The 16,288-nt window shown below is 31.2% G+C and overlaps 1 protein-coding gene across 1 annotated transcript; it reads right to left on the bottom strand.

Annotated features, from left to right (window-relative positions):
* Positions 1-2,846: 2,846 nt before the first annotated feature.
* Positions 2,847-15,781, bottom strand: LOC134721772 (gigaxonin-like). The gene is made up of 5 exons (XM_063584981.1): positions 15,527-15,781; positions 10,780-11,115; positions 9,772-10,134; positions 8,157-8,293; positions 2,847-7,709 (listed from the first exon to the last, which is right to left on the bottom strand). The coding sequence occupies exons 1-5, from the start codon at positions 15,715-15,717 to the stop codon at positions 6,856-6,858; spliced, it is 1,881 nt and encodes a 626-aa protein (XP_063441051.1). The 5' UTR covers positions 15,718-15,781; the 3' UTR covers positions 2,847-6,855.
* Positions 15,782-16,288: the final 507 nt, after the last annotated feature.

Consider the following 16,288-nt stretch of genomic DNA (forward strand, 5'->3'; position numbering starts at 1 on the left):
TAGACAGAAGCTTCCTACAATCATAATAGAGGAATATTTTTATCAATCTTTTTGCTTGTTTTTGTTGAGCCTGCGATTAACAGCAAAAGTAGGTGAGACAGAGGGTTCTGCAGAACCCTTACAAATTTTTAACTATGTAAATCTTCAAAGACAATAGACCAGATAAAAATAAGAAAATGTGGTATGATTGCCAATGAGACAACTCACCATAAGAGAGCAAGTGACCCAGAATGTAAGCAATTATAAGTCGCTGTATGACTTCAAAAATGAGCAAAAATTGGCATTGCAGGCTAAAAAAGGCCCTGAAATGATGAAGGTAAAACAATTCAAAGGAGAAAACAAACAGCCTGATTTGTTTAAAATAAATTAACAAAAAAAAAAGATGTGATAAACAACAACCACTACTTCACGTATTTTATTTTAAGTTATTGACTTAGGACAAGACATAATGCAGTGTGGTTCTACATGTTTGTCAACACACTACCCATTTCTTTGGACAATGGTGTAACATAACAATACAAGAGTGCACACGCTGAAATGTTTTGCCTTCTTTACTAACCATTGATATTATGTTTATACATGTAGTTCTAAATATAAATCTTTACTACAACTATGACATAAATTTAACATGATCCAAGAAAATAAGATCAAGGTCAGATAAACCAAACTATGCTTTAAATACAGTTAACCTATTGCACATGGAAGAAACAAACTAAACCAGGGAAATATAACATTGATTAATAAACCATGAAAATTAGGTCACATGTTACATGTTTAAAATATAGTTGACCTTTTGCATATATTTTCTCAGAAACAAACTAAACCAGAAAAAAATAAGATTGAGCAATAAAACATAAGAATGAGGTCAAGATAAAAAAAAACATACCAGACTGACATGTATATTGTAAAATATTTTCATACACCAAATGAAAATAACCTATTGCATACAGTATTAAAAAACAACAGACCAAAACACAAACATGTAACTATAATCAATGAACCATAAAAATGAGGTCACATTCAGATGACACCTGCCAGATAGACATGTTCACCTTACAATCATTGAATACACCAAATATAGTAGACCTATTGCATTCAGTATTAGAAAAACAGACCAAACACAAAAACTTAACTGAAATCACTGAACCATGAAAATAAGGTCAAGGTCAGATGAAATCTGCCCATTGGATCATTCGTCTCAACTCGGCCAATCCCTACCCTCATCTAACCAACTCGGCCGATTCCGTACCCTCATCTAACCTCGTCCGTGATACGTAGGTTTCCATTACTGATCTCCTGTAAAGGAGGGAAATATAGTATAGATAGAAGGAGAGTAGTGGATTCTACCGAGGATTGCCAAATGCCCATTGGATATGTAAAACTTACAACCATTCCATACATAAAATGTAGGAGATCTATTGCTTATAGTATCTGAGATATGGCCTTAACCTTGTTTACTGATCCATGAAATGAGGTTGAGGTCAAATGATATCTGTCTTACAGGCATGAGGACCTTGCAAGGTACTCGCATAACAAAGAAGATTATGGTAATTTGTTTTTTGATACATACTCCATCAGCTCAAATATCATATCTTACTTCAGAATGAAATAGTTTTAATACTGGACAACAAACTGAATAAAGTGTCATATTAATGAGTATTGCAACATCTTTTTTTAAATAAAGTCAAAGGTTCAGCCAAATTTAGGTCAACACTTTGTCTTCAAAATGGAAACTAAAAGTCTTTATCACAATATCCCAATGAAGAGAAGAAAACCCTTGGTTGAAGCACAGGGCTTGTTACAATTGCCGGGTTTACTATCCATACAAACCCCTAAAAGAAAAAATGTTTGTTACAATTGCCGGGTTTACTATCCATACAAACCCCTAAAAAAAAAATGTTTGTTACAATTGCCGGGTTTACTATCCATACAAACCCCTAAAATAAATGTTTTTTGAGGGGTTCGTATGGATAGTAAACCCGGCAATTGTTACAAGCCCTTGTGGTTGAAGTTAGTATACTTATACTATAAAATGCAATCACCATGGCAATATCATCTTCAATATTTAACACAAAGGTCAGATGTCAAAAGTTCATGCACATAGTTATACATTGTGAAACTAAAATCAGGAACTAATAAGTTAACATCATATTTAATAGTTGTGAGGCAAGAATTTTTTTCTTCAAAAGACAGCTTTTAGTCAGCTAAGCTTTCATTTTTATGGCACAAGTAAAAAGTGTTGAATGGGACTTTAGGTTGACGATCCTTCTGTATGTATGTCCATCCTTCAGTCTACCAAATCAGTTTTGCACATTTTTGTCTTTGTTCTTGAAGATATTGATATGATAATTGTTATATAGTTTTATCATGACAAGTGACAGCTCAAGTTGGAATTTTGTTCCAGTCTGATGATTTGAGCAGAGTAATGGTCCTTGGACATGCTTGAAGATATTGAATTGATATTTGTTTTATGGTTTACACCCTAACAAGTTATAGATCAAGAGCAATTTTTCTTAAATATGTTTTTTTTAAGTTGAGAGTATGAAATAAGTTGAAATAGTTAGTAAAACTATTTATACATGTTCAAAATATTGTGATAGTTGTTGCATTATATGAATGCAGTCACATGCATTTCATTGAGAAATAAATGCAGGTGGAAATGAGCATGTGATGTTGCTGCTCTGATTTATGTTGTCATTGCCAAATATTTTTGAGTAACAAGTCCTGGCCATGACCTAGAAAGTATAAGAAAGTTAGCTTAAAGAGAAAATGTACAAAAGATAACTATGTCGTCCCTACCCCTAAACAGATGGCCAGAAATACAAGTTATATTATTATTTATGCATTTCTTTATTTTCTGAAGCAGGATACAATAAGGAGATGAAATTACATCTCAGCACATTCTATTAATAGAAACTACAGCAATGCAATAAAAACATACATCAATCATAACTAACAGGTACTTATAAATTAAAATTTATTATATTTCACAACAACAACAAAAATCAATACATTACTGTTTCTAGTCATTTTCAGCAGTTTTATAAAAGATGAAAATGACTAGAATATGATCAAAAGTAGTACATTTACTATGATTTAGTAATTAAATATGTATCTGTTTTTTCTTAAATAGATTTAAGGTGTTTCAAACATTTTCATGCCACATATCATATACTTCTACATCATACTTAACAAAAAAACAAAAAACAAAAAAACAGATGCAAAACTTGTTCTAATTCTTCAGCACATTGAGATATTGAGATACATGTATCAGAATCAGAAACAAAAACAAAAAGAGGGTAAAATATCTTCAATGTAAAGTGTTCTGTAGAACCCTGTTCAGATTGCTGCTGTCAGTGTAAAAGTGAGTCCATTGAGTGAAAGTGAGTCAGTATAATACTTAATTTTTGACAAATGTAATGTTCATGAGAAGGAAATCTTTAAATAAATTTAAAAACCAGAGATTTATTATTAGTGGCTTAAAATTCCCCTTTAACTAACCTCATTACAAACTATAAGAAAGTGTTGCTGACACTGTTGCTAAAAACTGCATGCCTAAGTCACCTTTTAATGACTCAGTAACAAGTTATAGACTTCTAAAAAACTTTACATCTTAGTCTTCTACAATATTCCATGTTAGGCAAGATGATAACTTGCGAAATCTTAAAAGATTATTACCAGACTAATTTTTTTTTTATGCTAGAATCACAATATTTCTAAAAAAAATTGCATAACAAATCCAAATATTTTTTTAAACAATCTTATAATCCAAAGACCTACACAGGGCAAACATTAAACAACTTTCATCACTCTCGAGTGAACTAACATAAATATTTCTTTTTCCACAAGTACACAAATGTATTATAAATTATTATGTCTAAAATACTAATCACTGCAACATGCACAAATACACCAACCATAGACTTAACATTTTAATGATATCCTCTTGAACAGCATTGTAAAAAACAAGTCTTTCAAAAATAGCCTATTTGTCAATTACTGATTTAATTCTGTTGTAGCACTTTTGACACAAGTTGTTCCCTTTGCAAGTTGTTGACTGGTAATAACAAGACAAAATTAAATGCCAATCAAGCAATCAATCAAACAATTGGCAAATAGACTATTTACATGTGGTCACATAAATGATTCAAAACATACAAGAGTAACAAACACTTACAACTTAGATGATTATGCCAGCATAAATGTATATGCCAAAATAGAAGTATATGCCAGCACAGATGTATATGCCAGTAAAGATGATTATGCCAGCATAAATGTATATACCAGTATAGATGTATATGCCAGTAAAGATGATTATGCCAGCATAAATGTATATGCCAGTATAGATGTATATGCCAGTATAGATGTATATGCCAGCATAGATGATTATGCCAGCATAGTTGTATATGCCAACAAAGATGTATATGCCAGCATAGATGTTTATGCCAGCATTAATTTTGTCAAAAATATACAAAGGTAACAAACACTTCAAGCATATACATGATATATGTAAATACCAAAATAGAAGTATATGCAAGCATACACGTATATCATAGTACAGCAAATATAAAACAACAGTTAAAATGCTGATGTACTTTTGATGGGGGTCATCATTGGTGAAAAAGACAGCACAATTCTGTGAACTGGGCATGGTTTCTTATTCCTGCTCATTGTATTATGTTTACAATATAGTAGAAATGGATTGAGAAAAAGTGAAGAAAAAAAAGCATTCATATATATCACAACAAAGCAATATGTATAGCAAATTAATAATTTAACATAGTAAAGTGTGTTTTATGCACCAGTGCATAAACATTAAACTGTGCATTAATTTTGTCAAAATAATATTTCCTGGTGCAGAACTTGAGCCCAGGGACTTTCATAACTATCAATGCTGCAGTTCCTTAAGTTAAAGCTGAAATCACATATATATGACAAATAATTTGACATTATATTTTCTAAAGTTTTGGTTAAATAATGCTCCTTTAGTTACAATATATTACACAAAATTAAACATGCATATTTCATTGGGGAAAAACTTAAAAGCTGTACTGGCAAAAATTCTGAAATGAGTACATACATGTCAATAAACATAACATTGACTTAAGATTTAAGAGCCGTGGTGTAGTGGTTAGTGCATCGGACTACTAACACAAAGGTTCCTGGTTCAATTCCCGTTTGGGATGAAAATTTCATTAACTCAATTTTCGGCTCTCCCTTTAACCATTTGCGAGTATGGTCTTGAGGAAACGATGATAGTCCGTGGGACGGGGACGATAAATGGCTGACCTGTGTTAAGAGAGAGCCATATCTCTTGCACGTTAAAGACACCCTTGTAGATTTCGAAAAAGAGTAGGCTAATGCCGCTACAAGGCAGCACTTGCACCCGCAAAGTGGAAAGGGATTAATATAAGTTGCAAAACTTGTTTCCCAATCCACTATAAATAAATGTGTTTAAACTAACATTGACTTACTACACTTTGAATAAATTAATCATGCTCTGTATATTTCAACAATTTATACATTGGATGTATATAAGAACCAGTAATAGCTTAATTGATTATAATTTCATAAAAAAAAAGTAAGCACCATTATGGGCTTATTTTTATGGCATATTTTTTGTTAATGGTATTAACAAATAAACAATAAATAATTAGCTACTTAAAAGTAAAAGCTAATATATATATATACATCATTTACATGCATCATATATCAGATTTAAAATCTGAATGTAATAACCATCACAATATCATAAAAAAGCCCAGAATATTCACCATCTATGTTTCATACTATAACATGCACCATTGTAGTTAATTGTTAAATTAAAATAAAATACAACAAAAAAGTCAAATATTGTAATAAATAAAATCCTAATGTAATAACAATACAGTTGTTTCTTAACAAAAGAAACTTGAACTAACAATTTGACATAACAACAATTGAAATTTTTTAATACATGAGTAAATTTTGATGAGAACTGTGTTACTCGACTTTATCCTAAGGTTTTCAGTTTAAAAGATATCAGTAACATAAAAGTTGGATTTAAATGACTTGAAACAAGAATGTGTCCACAGTACATGTTTACTGGACCATGAAATTGGAATAAATTCTCTAATCTGGCATTAAAATTAGAATGATCTTATCAAAGGGAACATGTATACTAAGTTTCAAGTTGATTGGACTTCAACTTCATCAAAAACTACCTTGATAAAAAACTTTAACCTGAAGTGTAACAAACGGACGGACGAACAAACAGACGAATAAACGAACGGATGAACGCACAGACCAGAAAACATAATGCCCCTCTACTATTGTAGGTGGGGCATAAAAATGCAGGATATAGTACATATGTTATTATTTCATTATAACGAAAATTATTATATTTGATATTTTTACCACAGTTGTTGAATACTTGTGGTTATATTTCAGCTACCTCAAATAGAAATTATATGAATAAATAAAACTTAAGTACAAGATTTAGACATGTGTTGAAAGGAAAATCCTAGAAAATCATTAGGTAAACAACAGACTTTCCAAGAAAAATTATCATTCAGAGCAGATTGAAATACTTTGTTTAATTATATATCACATTTTTTTATATTTTGGCACATTGTTGTCCACAAGGACTATTGATCTTTTTTCTTTGACTGACATATTTTTTTTATATTTAAATCAAATTTCATAAAATGCCTTTTACAGATAAATTTTCTAAAAAATTACAATGATAACTCTCATAGAGGAGACATTTTCGTAACATATAGAAATCAGGATTACACATGTACAACACATGTTCTTCTATTTTCAAACATCCATGCCACATAATACACACTTTCTCACTACATTTCTAAATAAAGCTTACATACTAAGTGTACTACCTGTTCTTATGAATGTTTCTTTCTCTTGTTCCCGTCGAAATTGTTCTAATAAATAAGTCGGAAGTCTAAATAAACATACAGGGTAACTACGCTGGTTAAGTGGCGGATTGGGTGATATACAGTGCCACATACCAGTATGTATATTGTAAGCTCTTACACAATGGAAAGTACCTTCCATGTCTAAATCCCCAACAACCAATATTTCTTCTCCATCATAGAGAGCCCCATAAACCTGTGATGAGTCGGACATTGTACAAAGCCCTGTTCCACGAGTAGGTAACTGTGCCCAATAGTCATTTCTAGTAGAGTATAATTCTGTTCCACAGAATTTTATATTGTGTCCCCCATGCATTGCACTTGGACATTCAATCCTTCTAAAACCACCTAATACATAAATATCTTTACCCACAGCTACTGCCCGAGCATCACATCTCTTTTCCCTCATCGGTGAAACTGAGGTCCAAGTTTCTGTACGAGTGTCAAAGCATTCTACAGCTTCAAACAACTTTCCCACGGCTCCACCTGCCATTACATAGATTTTTTTGTCAACATTGCAATACGATGACCACACCCTTTTGAGATTCATGTCGGGCAGTGCTGACCACTTGTTGGTATATATGTTATAGACTTCCATAGATGTCAATGGCTCTGTCATGTCATTGCTCCCTCCTATGGCATAAATGTTGTGATCGATAGCCAACAGTCCAAAGCCAACACGGCCATGATTCATTCTAGGAATTTCACACCATTTATTGACCAAGGGATCATACTTTTCACAAGTGTTTAGAATTACACAGTTCTGATCTCGTCCCCCACAAGCATAAAGACATCCTCCTATAAGAAATCATAAACAACTAGGTTGTATATAAAGAAAAATTTAATGCATATCTCTCAGCATTTTCTGGTTTGTAATATACATAGGAGAAGATGACCTGGGATAACTTTTGTATTGTGTTCAGTAATGAGTATAAAAGATTGATACCTATTTTGATACTAGCAACCTAATCTAGTGGAAAGTGTAATATACTGATTCCTTGAAAATGAACCTTTAGTGACAATGTTACAGAAATATTTACAGTATAGTATGTATGCTATTGCATTTTACAAGCAGTTTCCCTTCAGTATCCTTATCATACTACATGTACTAAAGAACATATGTCAATCTTTTAAATATGTTCCGTACACAAATTTGTGTTACAGTTCTATTAATTTACTCTTGTGTTTTAAACTGTATATAAATAAATGTGTAACATGTGTAAGTATTTAATTATCTCCCCTTACCAACATCTACTACGCCATGGCCTGTCCTTCTCCCAATCAAACTTGGAAGATCTATCCAAACGCCTTCTCCTTTGTTGTCCAAGAACACCGGTAAAAGACATCTAACACAGGATTTAATTTCTACATCTTCTTGTTTTCTGAAATAACAAAAAACAAATGTATATGGACATGACTGCCATTACAAGCTGAGCATGTGCTAAAATATTTAAAATGCAATTCTGTGGAAAAGTTTCATTTCCTTCACAATAACAGATATGTAGTTTCCAGTTTAAAAATTTCTGATTAAATTATTTTATTACTGTAGGTTTTCCCTATCTAACAAAAAAATTTCAGAAAAAAATTAAATATTTTTCTTTCTTTACAAATTTCATTTATGACCTTTATTAGTTAAGTTTCATTATCACATGGTACAAAAATCTTTCAAAAAAAATCAATACGTGTTGGCCCCAGATTACTTTTAAAATGTATATATCATTCAAATTGCTCCAAATTATCTCCCTTTGGTGCAAATATGTCATTTTTCGGCATTAAGATTGAAATATCTTTTTTAACTCATCAGTGACTTTTATTTTCTATTATTTTTTCAAATAAGCTGTATTTAAACTAAACTATTGTACAATTTAAGCAATTTCTGTAATTTAGTTCTTTTTTTATTTCGTTATAACGTCTGTTTATTCTATTAGATCAACAGAAAAAAAGTACCTTTACCAAACTGTATGCTTCTTTTGGATGTAGATTATGAGCGTAAATGAACGGTGACCCCATTTTTTTAACTTAATTTTTCTAGTAAGTATAAGATATAGTTCATTTATAGAAAATATAGCGAAAAACCTATATTTTAAAAAAAATATTGATTTAGACCCGTGAGCCCCTTAAACTCCTTTATTGTGTTAGGTACGAATGTAACGGCAATTTGCCTACATTGAGTGAATGCCCTTAATTCTAGCACTGATTAACTGTTAAAATCAATTGCCAAAATTTGCCTTAAAATTACCTAAAATAATATCAAGTAATAATTATATTCATTTTCATGCAGCTGCATACAGTAAAAATACTACCATCTGGGACTATTATACTATTAATATAATAGTCCCAGCTACCGTATTATGGATCCCTGATTAAAAGGGTAGACAAGGATTAAGGTGGTACCCAACACTTTCACTAAAATTAATTTGGCTCGTTTAATTTTCATAAAATTTTAACAAAATATTTACTTTGACCCTTTGACAAAAACATAAAAAATTCAAAAAAATTTAACCAACCGTTTTGTCAGAAAAAATACACTGGTTATATAGCAGTTTGACATACACTTATTTTGATTATTGAGAAGCATAATATTCCCTTAAGACACAATGTAATTAAAACGTTTAGCTGATTTTACAGAGTTATCTCCCTGTAGTGTTAGGTAGCACCTTAATTGAGTCAACATATACAGGGCAATCCTGTCTACCCTGTTATACTGTTATTCTGTCCTACCAGTTTAATCTGTCTACCTATTCATCACAGTCAACACAATCAACCTTCCCGGTCAACCATTCAAATTGGGTCAACCCTTGCAACCAGAAGAACCAGCTCAATGTTTACATGGTGACTAACCACTTGTATGTTTACTTACATAGAAATAGGACCTTCCCCTCCAGCAGCCAAAATGACATCAGTAAATCCCCGACAACGTTCATCCTCCTCTTTCCTTTCTGGACTTAGATCATGTGTACTTTTAAGACAAGCATAAAACTCTGGATCAGCAGGACAATTTCTTTGAAGGTATGGTCTACTAGTATTTAACTGTTTCACTCTTATACAATCCCTGATTATCCCTTTTGAATCTTCTTTCCTGCTAGTCTCATCAAATTTATTCCATCTAAGAATGCTGTTAAATATATCCTCCTCAGACCTTACATTCAAGGTATCCCTTTTGAGAATCTCCCTCAAATCTTTGGTTTGTAGTCGTAAGAATTCTTCACAGTGACTGATATCTCTATGGAAACACAATAAAAAACCATTGGTCTTGAATTTTTGTTCATTCTAAATGTTAAAATGCAATCACACATAACATGTATAACAAAAATAAAATATTGCTGTTAATAGAGGAATAGAAATATTAAAAAGATTCAAACATTTACAAGATTTTGCATACAACTTGGGCATTGGAATTAAAATTTGCTAATATACAATGTAGTAAATTTTAATTGTTTAAATCACTTACTATGACTAAAACTTACATTATCAATGTTTATTATAAAATGAATGGAGGCAATATTGGTGAAGAAAACATCATCAAGATTAAATATGCATTATACCAAATTAATAGTCTACTAGTTTTTCTTTTAAGTCTGTATACTGATGCAATAAAATTTTAATTTTAATCATAAACAAAGTCTTGGGTCAACAAATTAGAATCATAAGGGAGCAACCATTTAATTTCAAAAGAAAAGGGGCTTAAGGTCGCCTACTTTAGTTGGATATACAAATTATATTGATAACCCAATATTTTTAAAAATATTTAATCAATAAGCATTCAGCAAATAAGTGTTTTCCTCATATTTTTTTTTTTAAAGTGAACAAACATGTATTACCACAATTATGTTGAATTAATAATCATTCAAATCATTTTTCTTTTTACCTGAAGTGTTCATCCAAGTAACTGGAAGCTTTGTGATGTACCCATGGACAGGCATACAGTGCTGAAAATTCTCTTATACCAATGCAATTCTGTGGAGTGATACACTGTTCTATATATTCACAACATAGTGCCTTTAAATCAATCAGTAGAAGTAGATCTGATGCTTGTAATATATCTTGTATGTTCTCATCACACAAACTGATGTTTGAAGTGTAAATATAGTCTAGAATCGTACCAAACGTGTCCTCACCAATACCTAGAGATGTTAAATCGACAACTGACGGGTCTGTAGTGTGACTGTGAGTATGTGTAGAGTCATCATAATTAAAGACCAATCTGAAACAAACAAGAAAGCTCATTTTATATGTGACAATTTAGTTTGGACTGAAACCAGTAATTCTAAAAAATATCTTTAGCTAGAACGATAAAAGTCTTTCCAACTCTATTCAATGAGCTTTAGTAAACTGCTTATGTATTCATGTATTTTGTACCATATCCATACAATGTTGGTTCCATTTCTATGTGTATTAATATTAATAAATTATGATCTGACAAAAGTATTGGTTTATATATGTTTAGGACCATACAGGTATTTACGCTGTGTTAGAGACCCATTGGTGGCCTTTAGCTGTTTGTTACCTGCTAATTGGTCGGGTTGTTGTCTTTTTGACATAATTCCCATTTCCATTTTCAATTTTATTCCTTAACAGACACTCCTGGTACACTGAACAAATGCTAAACCAAAATCAGTGCAATCTATGTTAAATATCGTAGTGTAGGGGTATTTAAAATCCTGACTATCGAAGAAAAAGGAAAAAGATAAAAAAAGTTAAATATTTCCTTAATATTGGTTTATTTGTTGCCTTGCTGTTGCTATCTCTTGAGTACAATTATTGCACCATTTATCCTGTTGAGAGTTTCGTCAGTACTGTAAGTTGTAACCACAGGTGTATTTTTAAATTATCAATAATCAATATGTATGTTCCAGACCCTATGAGTATTTGACTGTATGCTTACTTTAAATTTTCAAAATATTCATACAGTCGGAGCATACGTGTGCGGTCTGACTGATATTACAAAGTTGGTCAAGTGTATTGGATACAAATGCATATAACATATCAACACAACTTAACTCTCAAATTAATATAAAAATGTGCAATGGTCTTTATATTTCAACTATTTTTTAAAAATTCCCGCTTATTGAATCTGTTAATCTCTTGTATTTTGTATGTGATCAGAAATACATTTATATATGATTAATTGAATTAATATGATGACTGAAATTGAAGATATTGTAAAAAAACATAATGTGGAAGGACAATTGTTTTAGAATGTTTAGCAAATTTACAAAAAATGCAAATGCAACAGTCAGGGGACTTACTTAAACAAGTGATTTTCTAAATCACTGATTCAAGTAACATTATTTCCATAAAGGTTGGAAGTTAAAGTTGTCTTTCTTTAATAATCACTTATTTAAGTAGTACAAATTAATCACTAGATGAAGTGATCAAATTTTGTTTAGCTTTAAATATAGAATACTAATGATCCAGGGACTTATTATGTTTCTAAACTTATCAGAACCAACATCTGTGTTGTCTAGGATGACCAGGTCATTTCAGTTGATGACCTTGTACTGAATCTAGGATAATGACATAAAAATCACTTGTTTAAGTATCAGACTTCAATTTCCTTACCAAAAATCACTTCTTTAAGTATCATTCTTTTAATAACCCCCACTAATTTCAACACCCGCGAACAGTGGAATTTTTATAGCGAACAGTAGAATTTTATTACATAATCTGAAAGATGAAACCTTGGACTTCACAGGAAAAATACTCCCACTGCTGTGAAATTTTTTTTAAGAAAGTATCAGTTCATTATGTAAAGCCATTATTATAGCATTTTTCAATTAAAATAGAATTTTCATCAAAATGATAGCATCAAAGGCATAAATAAACCTTGCTACTTAAGAAAAGCAAAAAGTTCATATTTTTTTTTATTTTACTAATTAAAAGATATTATTTAAACCTGTGTGTTTAAAATTTTGAAAAAACTACAAAATCCCAATTTGTGACAAAAGCTCAAATTTGCTACTCAAATAACAAAATGATAAGTAAAATCACTTATTTCAGTAAGTCCCCTGACTGGCAAAGGAACATGCATGAACTGCAAAAATGTAAATGTAAAAATATTATGTTACTTGTGAGAGGGAGAACAAAAATAGGATATAGATATACAATTAAACCAATATTTCAATTGTTCGTTTGTTCATCTACTAGTTATTTTAATAATAATAATTTGTAAAACCAAAAAAAAAGATTGTGACGAATGTTTGTTCAAATTTATCCGATATGATCCAATAACATGCATGGTCAGCTTGTACTGAACCATAGGGGTATACTCATACGGTCAAACCGTACTGGTATGGTTGGAACGTACAAGAATATGTATACATTCCATACACATACAGTCCAAAACTCATCATTTGCTCATATGTTCTGAAACATGTATATTTATATTTTATTGATTATTCAAAAAAGTATTTGATTCAGCTGATTGTCATGATTGTCTGTTTGTTGTGCAAGCATGACAAGATTTTTATTTTACCAAATTAGAGGATCTGGTACATGTGTCTATGTAAATAATTAGATGTGGTATCATTCAATGAGAAAACTATCCACCAAAGTTGAAATGAAGTGGCTGTATTAAAGTCAGCCAAACAGCCTTCAACAATGTATGTTGAAGTATAGCAATGCTTTTTTTGTTTTAAAATCAATTTTTTTTAAATGAGCCATTTAAGAGGAGATAACTCTTTTAGTACAAAATTTATACAGGGCCAATAGGGATTTTTGTTATTTTTACTTGTACATGTAGCAAGAAAACAAGTTAGGTGACACCATGTTTTCTTTTTATTTTCTTAAAACATATTATGGAACCTTTCTTCTCACAATTTATTTCAAAATTCTATCTCATAGAATTTTTTTTAAGCACACTTAATATGTGTTTTTTCATGAACAAACTAACCAAATTTTGGCAATTTTCAACGACTCAAAGATCGAAAAATAGCACGGTGACCCATACTTTTTATTAAATTTTTGAAAAGAGCATAGTAAAATCTTCATTTTGGCAAATTATAAAAAAATAATTTAATTCTGTCTCAAAAAATGTATACTTATGATCTACCTTAATGCAAGGAAATGTTTTTGCACATGCAATGACATGCATCATTTTCATCTTATCTTAATGACTTCCTAAATGAAGATGTGTGTTCGTTTATTCGGAAAAAAATATATTTTAGATTCCGGTTAATCAATTGGAAAAGGACATTTATACATTTAGTATTAGAAAAGTATTTTTTTTTGGCCCTTATTCCTAAACAGTTAACATGGTTAAGGCCATAACCCCAATATAAATCCCAACCTTCCTTTTTAGGTATGGAAACTTGTGGTACAATTTCAGAAAGATCCATACCCTTACACACAAGTTATTGTCCGGAAACTAATTAAGTGTCTTTGGAAGACGCAGCCGACGATAATGTAAAACCAATATATACGACCCCAAAATATATCCTTGTCTCATGGGTATTTGTGCTGTTAAAATGCGTAGTGGCGTCACACTCCATTGAAAAAGCATACATATATATACAATGTATACTGTAACATGTAGTACAAAGTCATATGACATCCAAAGCGTAGGATCTGACCATATATTGTATATCATGTTTATGTAATATATATGTGTTTCTCGTTTTGTTTATATAGATTAGACCGTTGGTTTTCCCGTTTGAATGGTTTTACACTAGTAATTTTGAGGCCCTTTATAGCTTGTTGTTCGGTGTGAGCCAAGGCTCTGTGTTGAAGGCCATACTTTAACCTATAATGGTTTACTTTTTAAATTGTTACTTGGATGGAGAGTTGTCTCATTGGCACTCAAACCACATCTTCCTATATCTATATTCAATAAATTTAGTATGGGTGCCAATTAACCAGGTGTCAATTTGACTTTACCAGTCCTGATTTGACTAAAATTCAGGAGTCAATTTCACTAAAATCATGAAAATACTTAGGACTAAGATTTATTGCAAGTATTTGGGTTGGGATCCTGCTAACATGTTTAACCCTGCCACATAAAATATGTTTGAGGCTGTCCCAAGTCAGGAGCCTGTTAATTCAGTGGTTGTCATTTGTTTATGTGTTACTGTACATATTTGTTTTTCATTCATTTTTTTACATAAATAAGGCCGTTAGGTTTCTCGTTTGAATTGTTTTACATTGTCTTATCAGGGCCTTTTATAGCCGACTATGTGGTATGGGCTTTGCTTGTTGTTGAAGGCTGTACGGTGACCTATAGTTGTTAATGTGTGTCATTTTGGTCTTTTGTGAATAGTTGTCTCATTTGCAATCATACCACATCTTCTTTTTTATATTAATTGTTCATAACTGCAAAAATGAACTGAAGATCAATCTTTTTCAAATGATTTTTGAGAAACCAATCCAGGCTGACAATGGTATTTATATGACTTGTTCCTAACTGTCATCTATATTGTACTATAGCTTGTTTAACTGACATGACTGCATGAAGACTAGTGAAGTGACTACACAAGTATGCATAAGAGGAGTTGTTAAAAGACGACTCACATCCAATTATATTCCTGTGTGTTTTGTAAGTAGAAGACAAATGCTTAGCTATACTAAGGAATTATGTTTGGGAGAATACAGATTAATACAAAATAGTAGAGTAATAGTACCGAAAATAGTGACTTGCTGCAGCAAGAACATTTTTTTGGACAGGTATTTTTGAACCATTTAAAACAACAGTGCCATCACAAAAGCGTAGTAGCTTTCTATTTTCATTTAAAGCAGATAAAATTTTCTTTGCATGACGGTCAGTTGAAAAGCTTTGTGGAGAAGTCGTCGAAGTTCCAGCTTCGACATCCATCTCAGCTGTTACAGTACAAAACTGGTTTCATAATATTAGAGACTATTGACCTTCTACGACAATCCGCTTTTGATCAACCGAAAACCAGTTTTCGATTTTTTTTACAGTAAAGTGGTGATCCTCTTATTTTACCAAATATTTTTTACATTTTAGATTTTAAGGTACCGTAGTTCAGGGGTAAAGAAACAAAAATGCAGAATTTAATTACACTTTGACAATGAAGATTTTAATATGGTTTTTTTCTTCAAATAAATGATAAAAAGTATGGGTCCCCACGCTTTCTTTCAAGGTATTAAAGAGGCTTTCAAAATTGCCAAAATTTTCTTAAATTGTTTATGAAAAAATACATTTTTGTGCATAAAAGAAATCTACGAGACAGAATTTTAAAATAAAATATGAAAAGATAGGATTTATTATATATTTTAAGAAAATAAAAAATGGTGTCCAAAGTAAAACATGAAAATTTCCTAAAACACGTCCAGTATACATTTTGTACTAAAAGAGTTACCTCCCCTCAAATCGGGTTATTTGAAAAATGAATTCTAAAACCACAAACATTTGGTATTTTTTT

This window comes from Mytilus trossulus, chromosome 6 (assembly GCF_036588685.1).
Source record: "Mytilus trossulus isolate FHL-02 chromosome 6, PNRI_Mtr1.1.1.hap1, whole genome shotgun sequence".
Lineage (NCBI taxonomy): Eukaryota > Metazoa > Mollusca > Bivalvia > Mytilida > Mytilidae > Mytilus > Mytilus trossulus.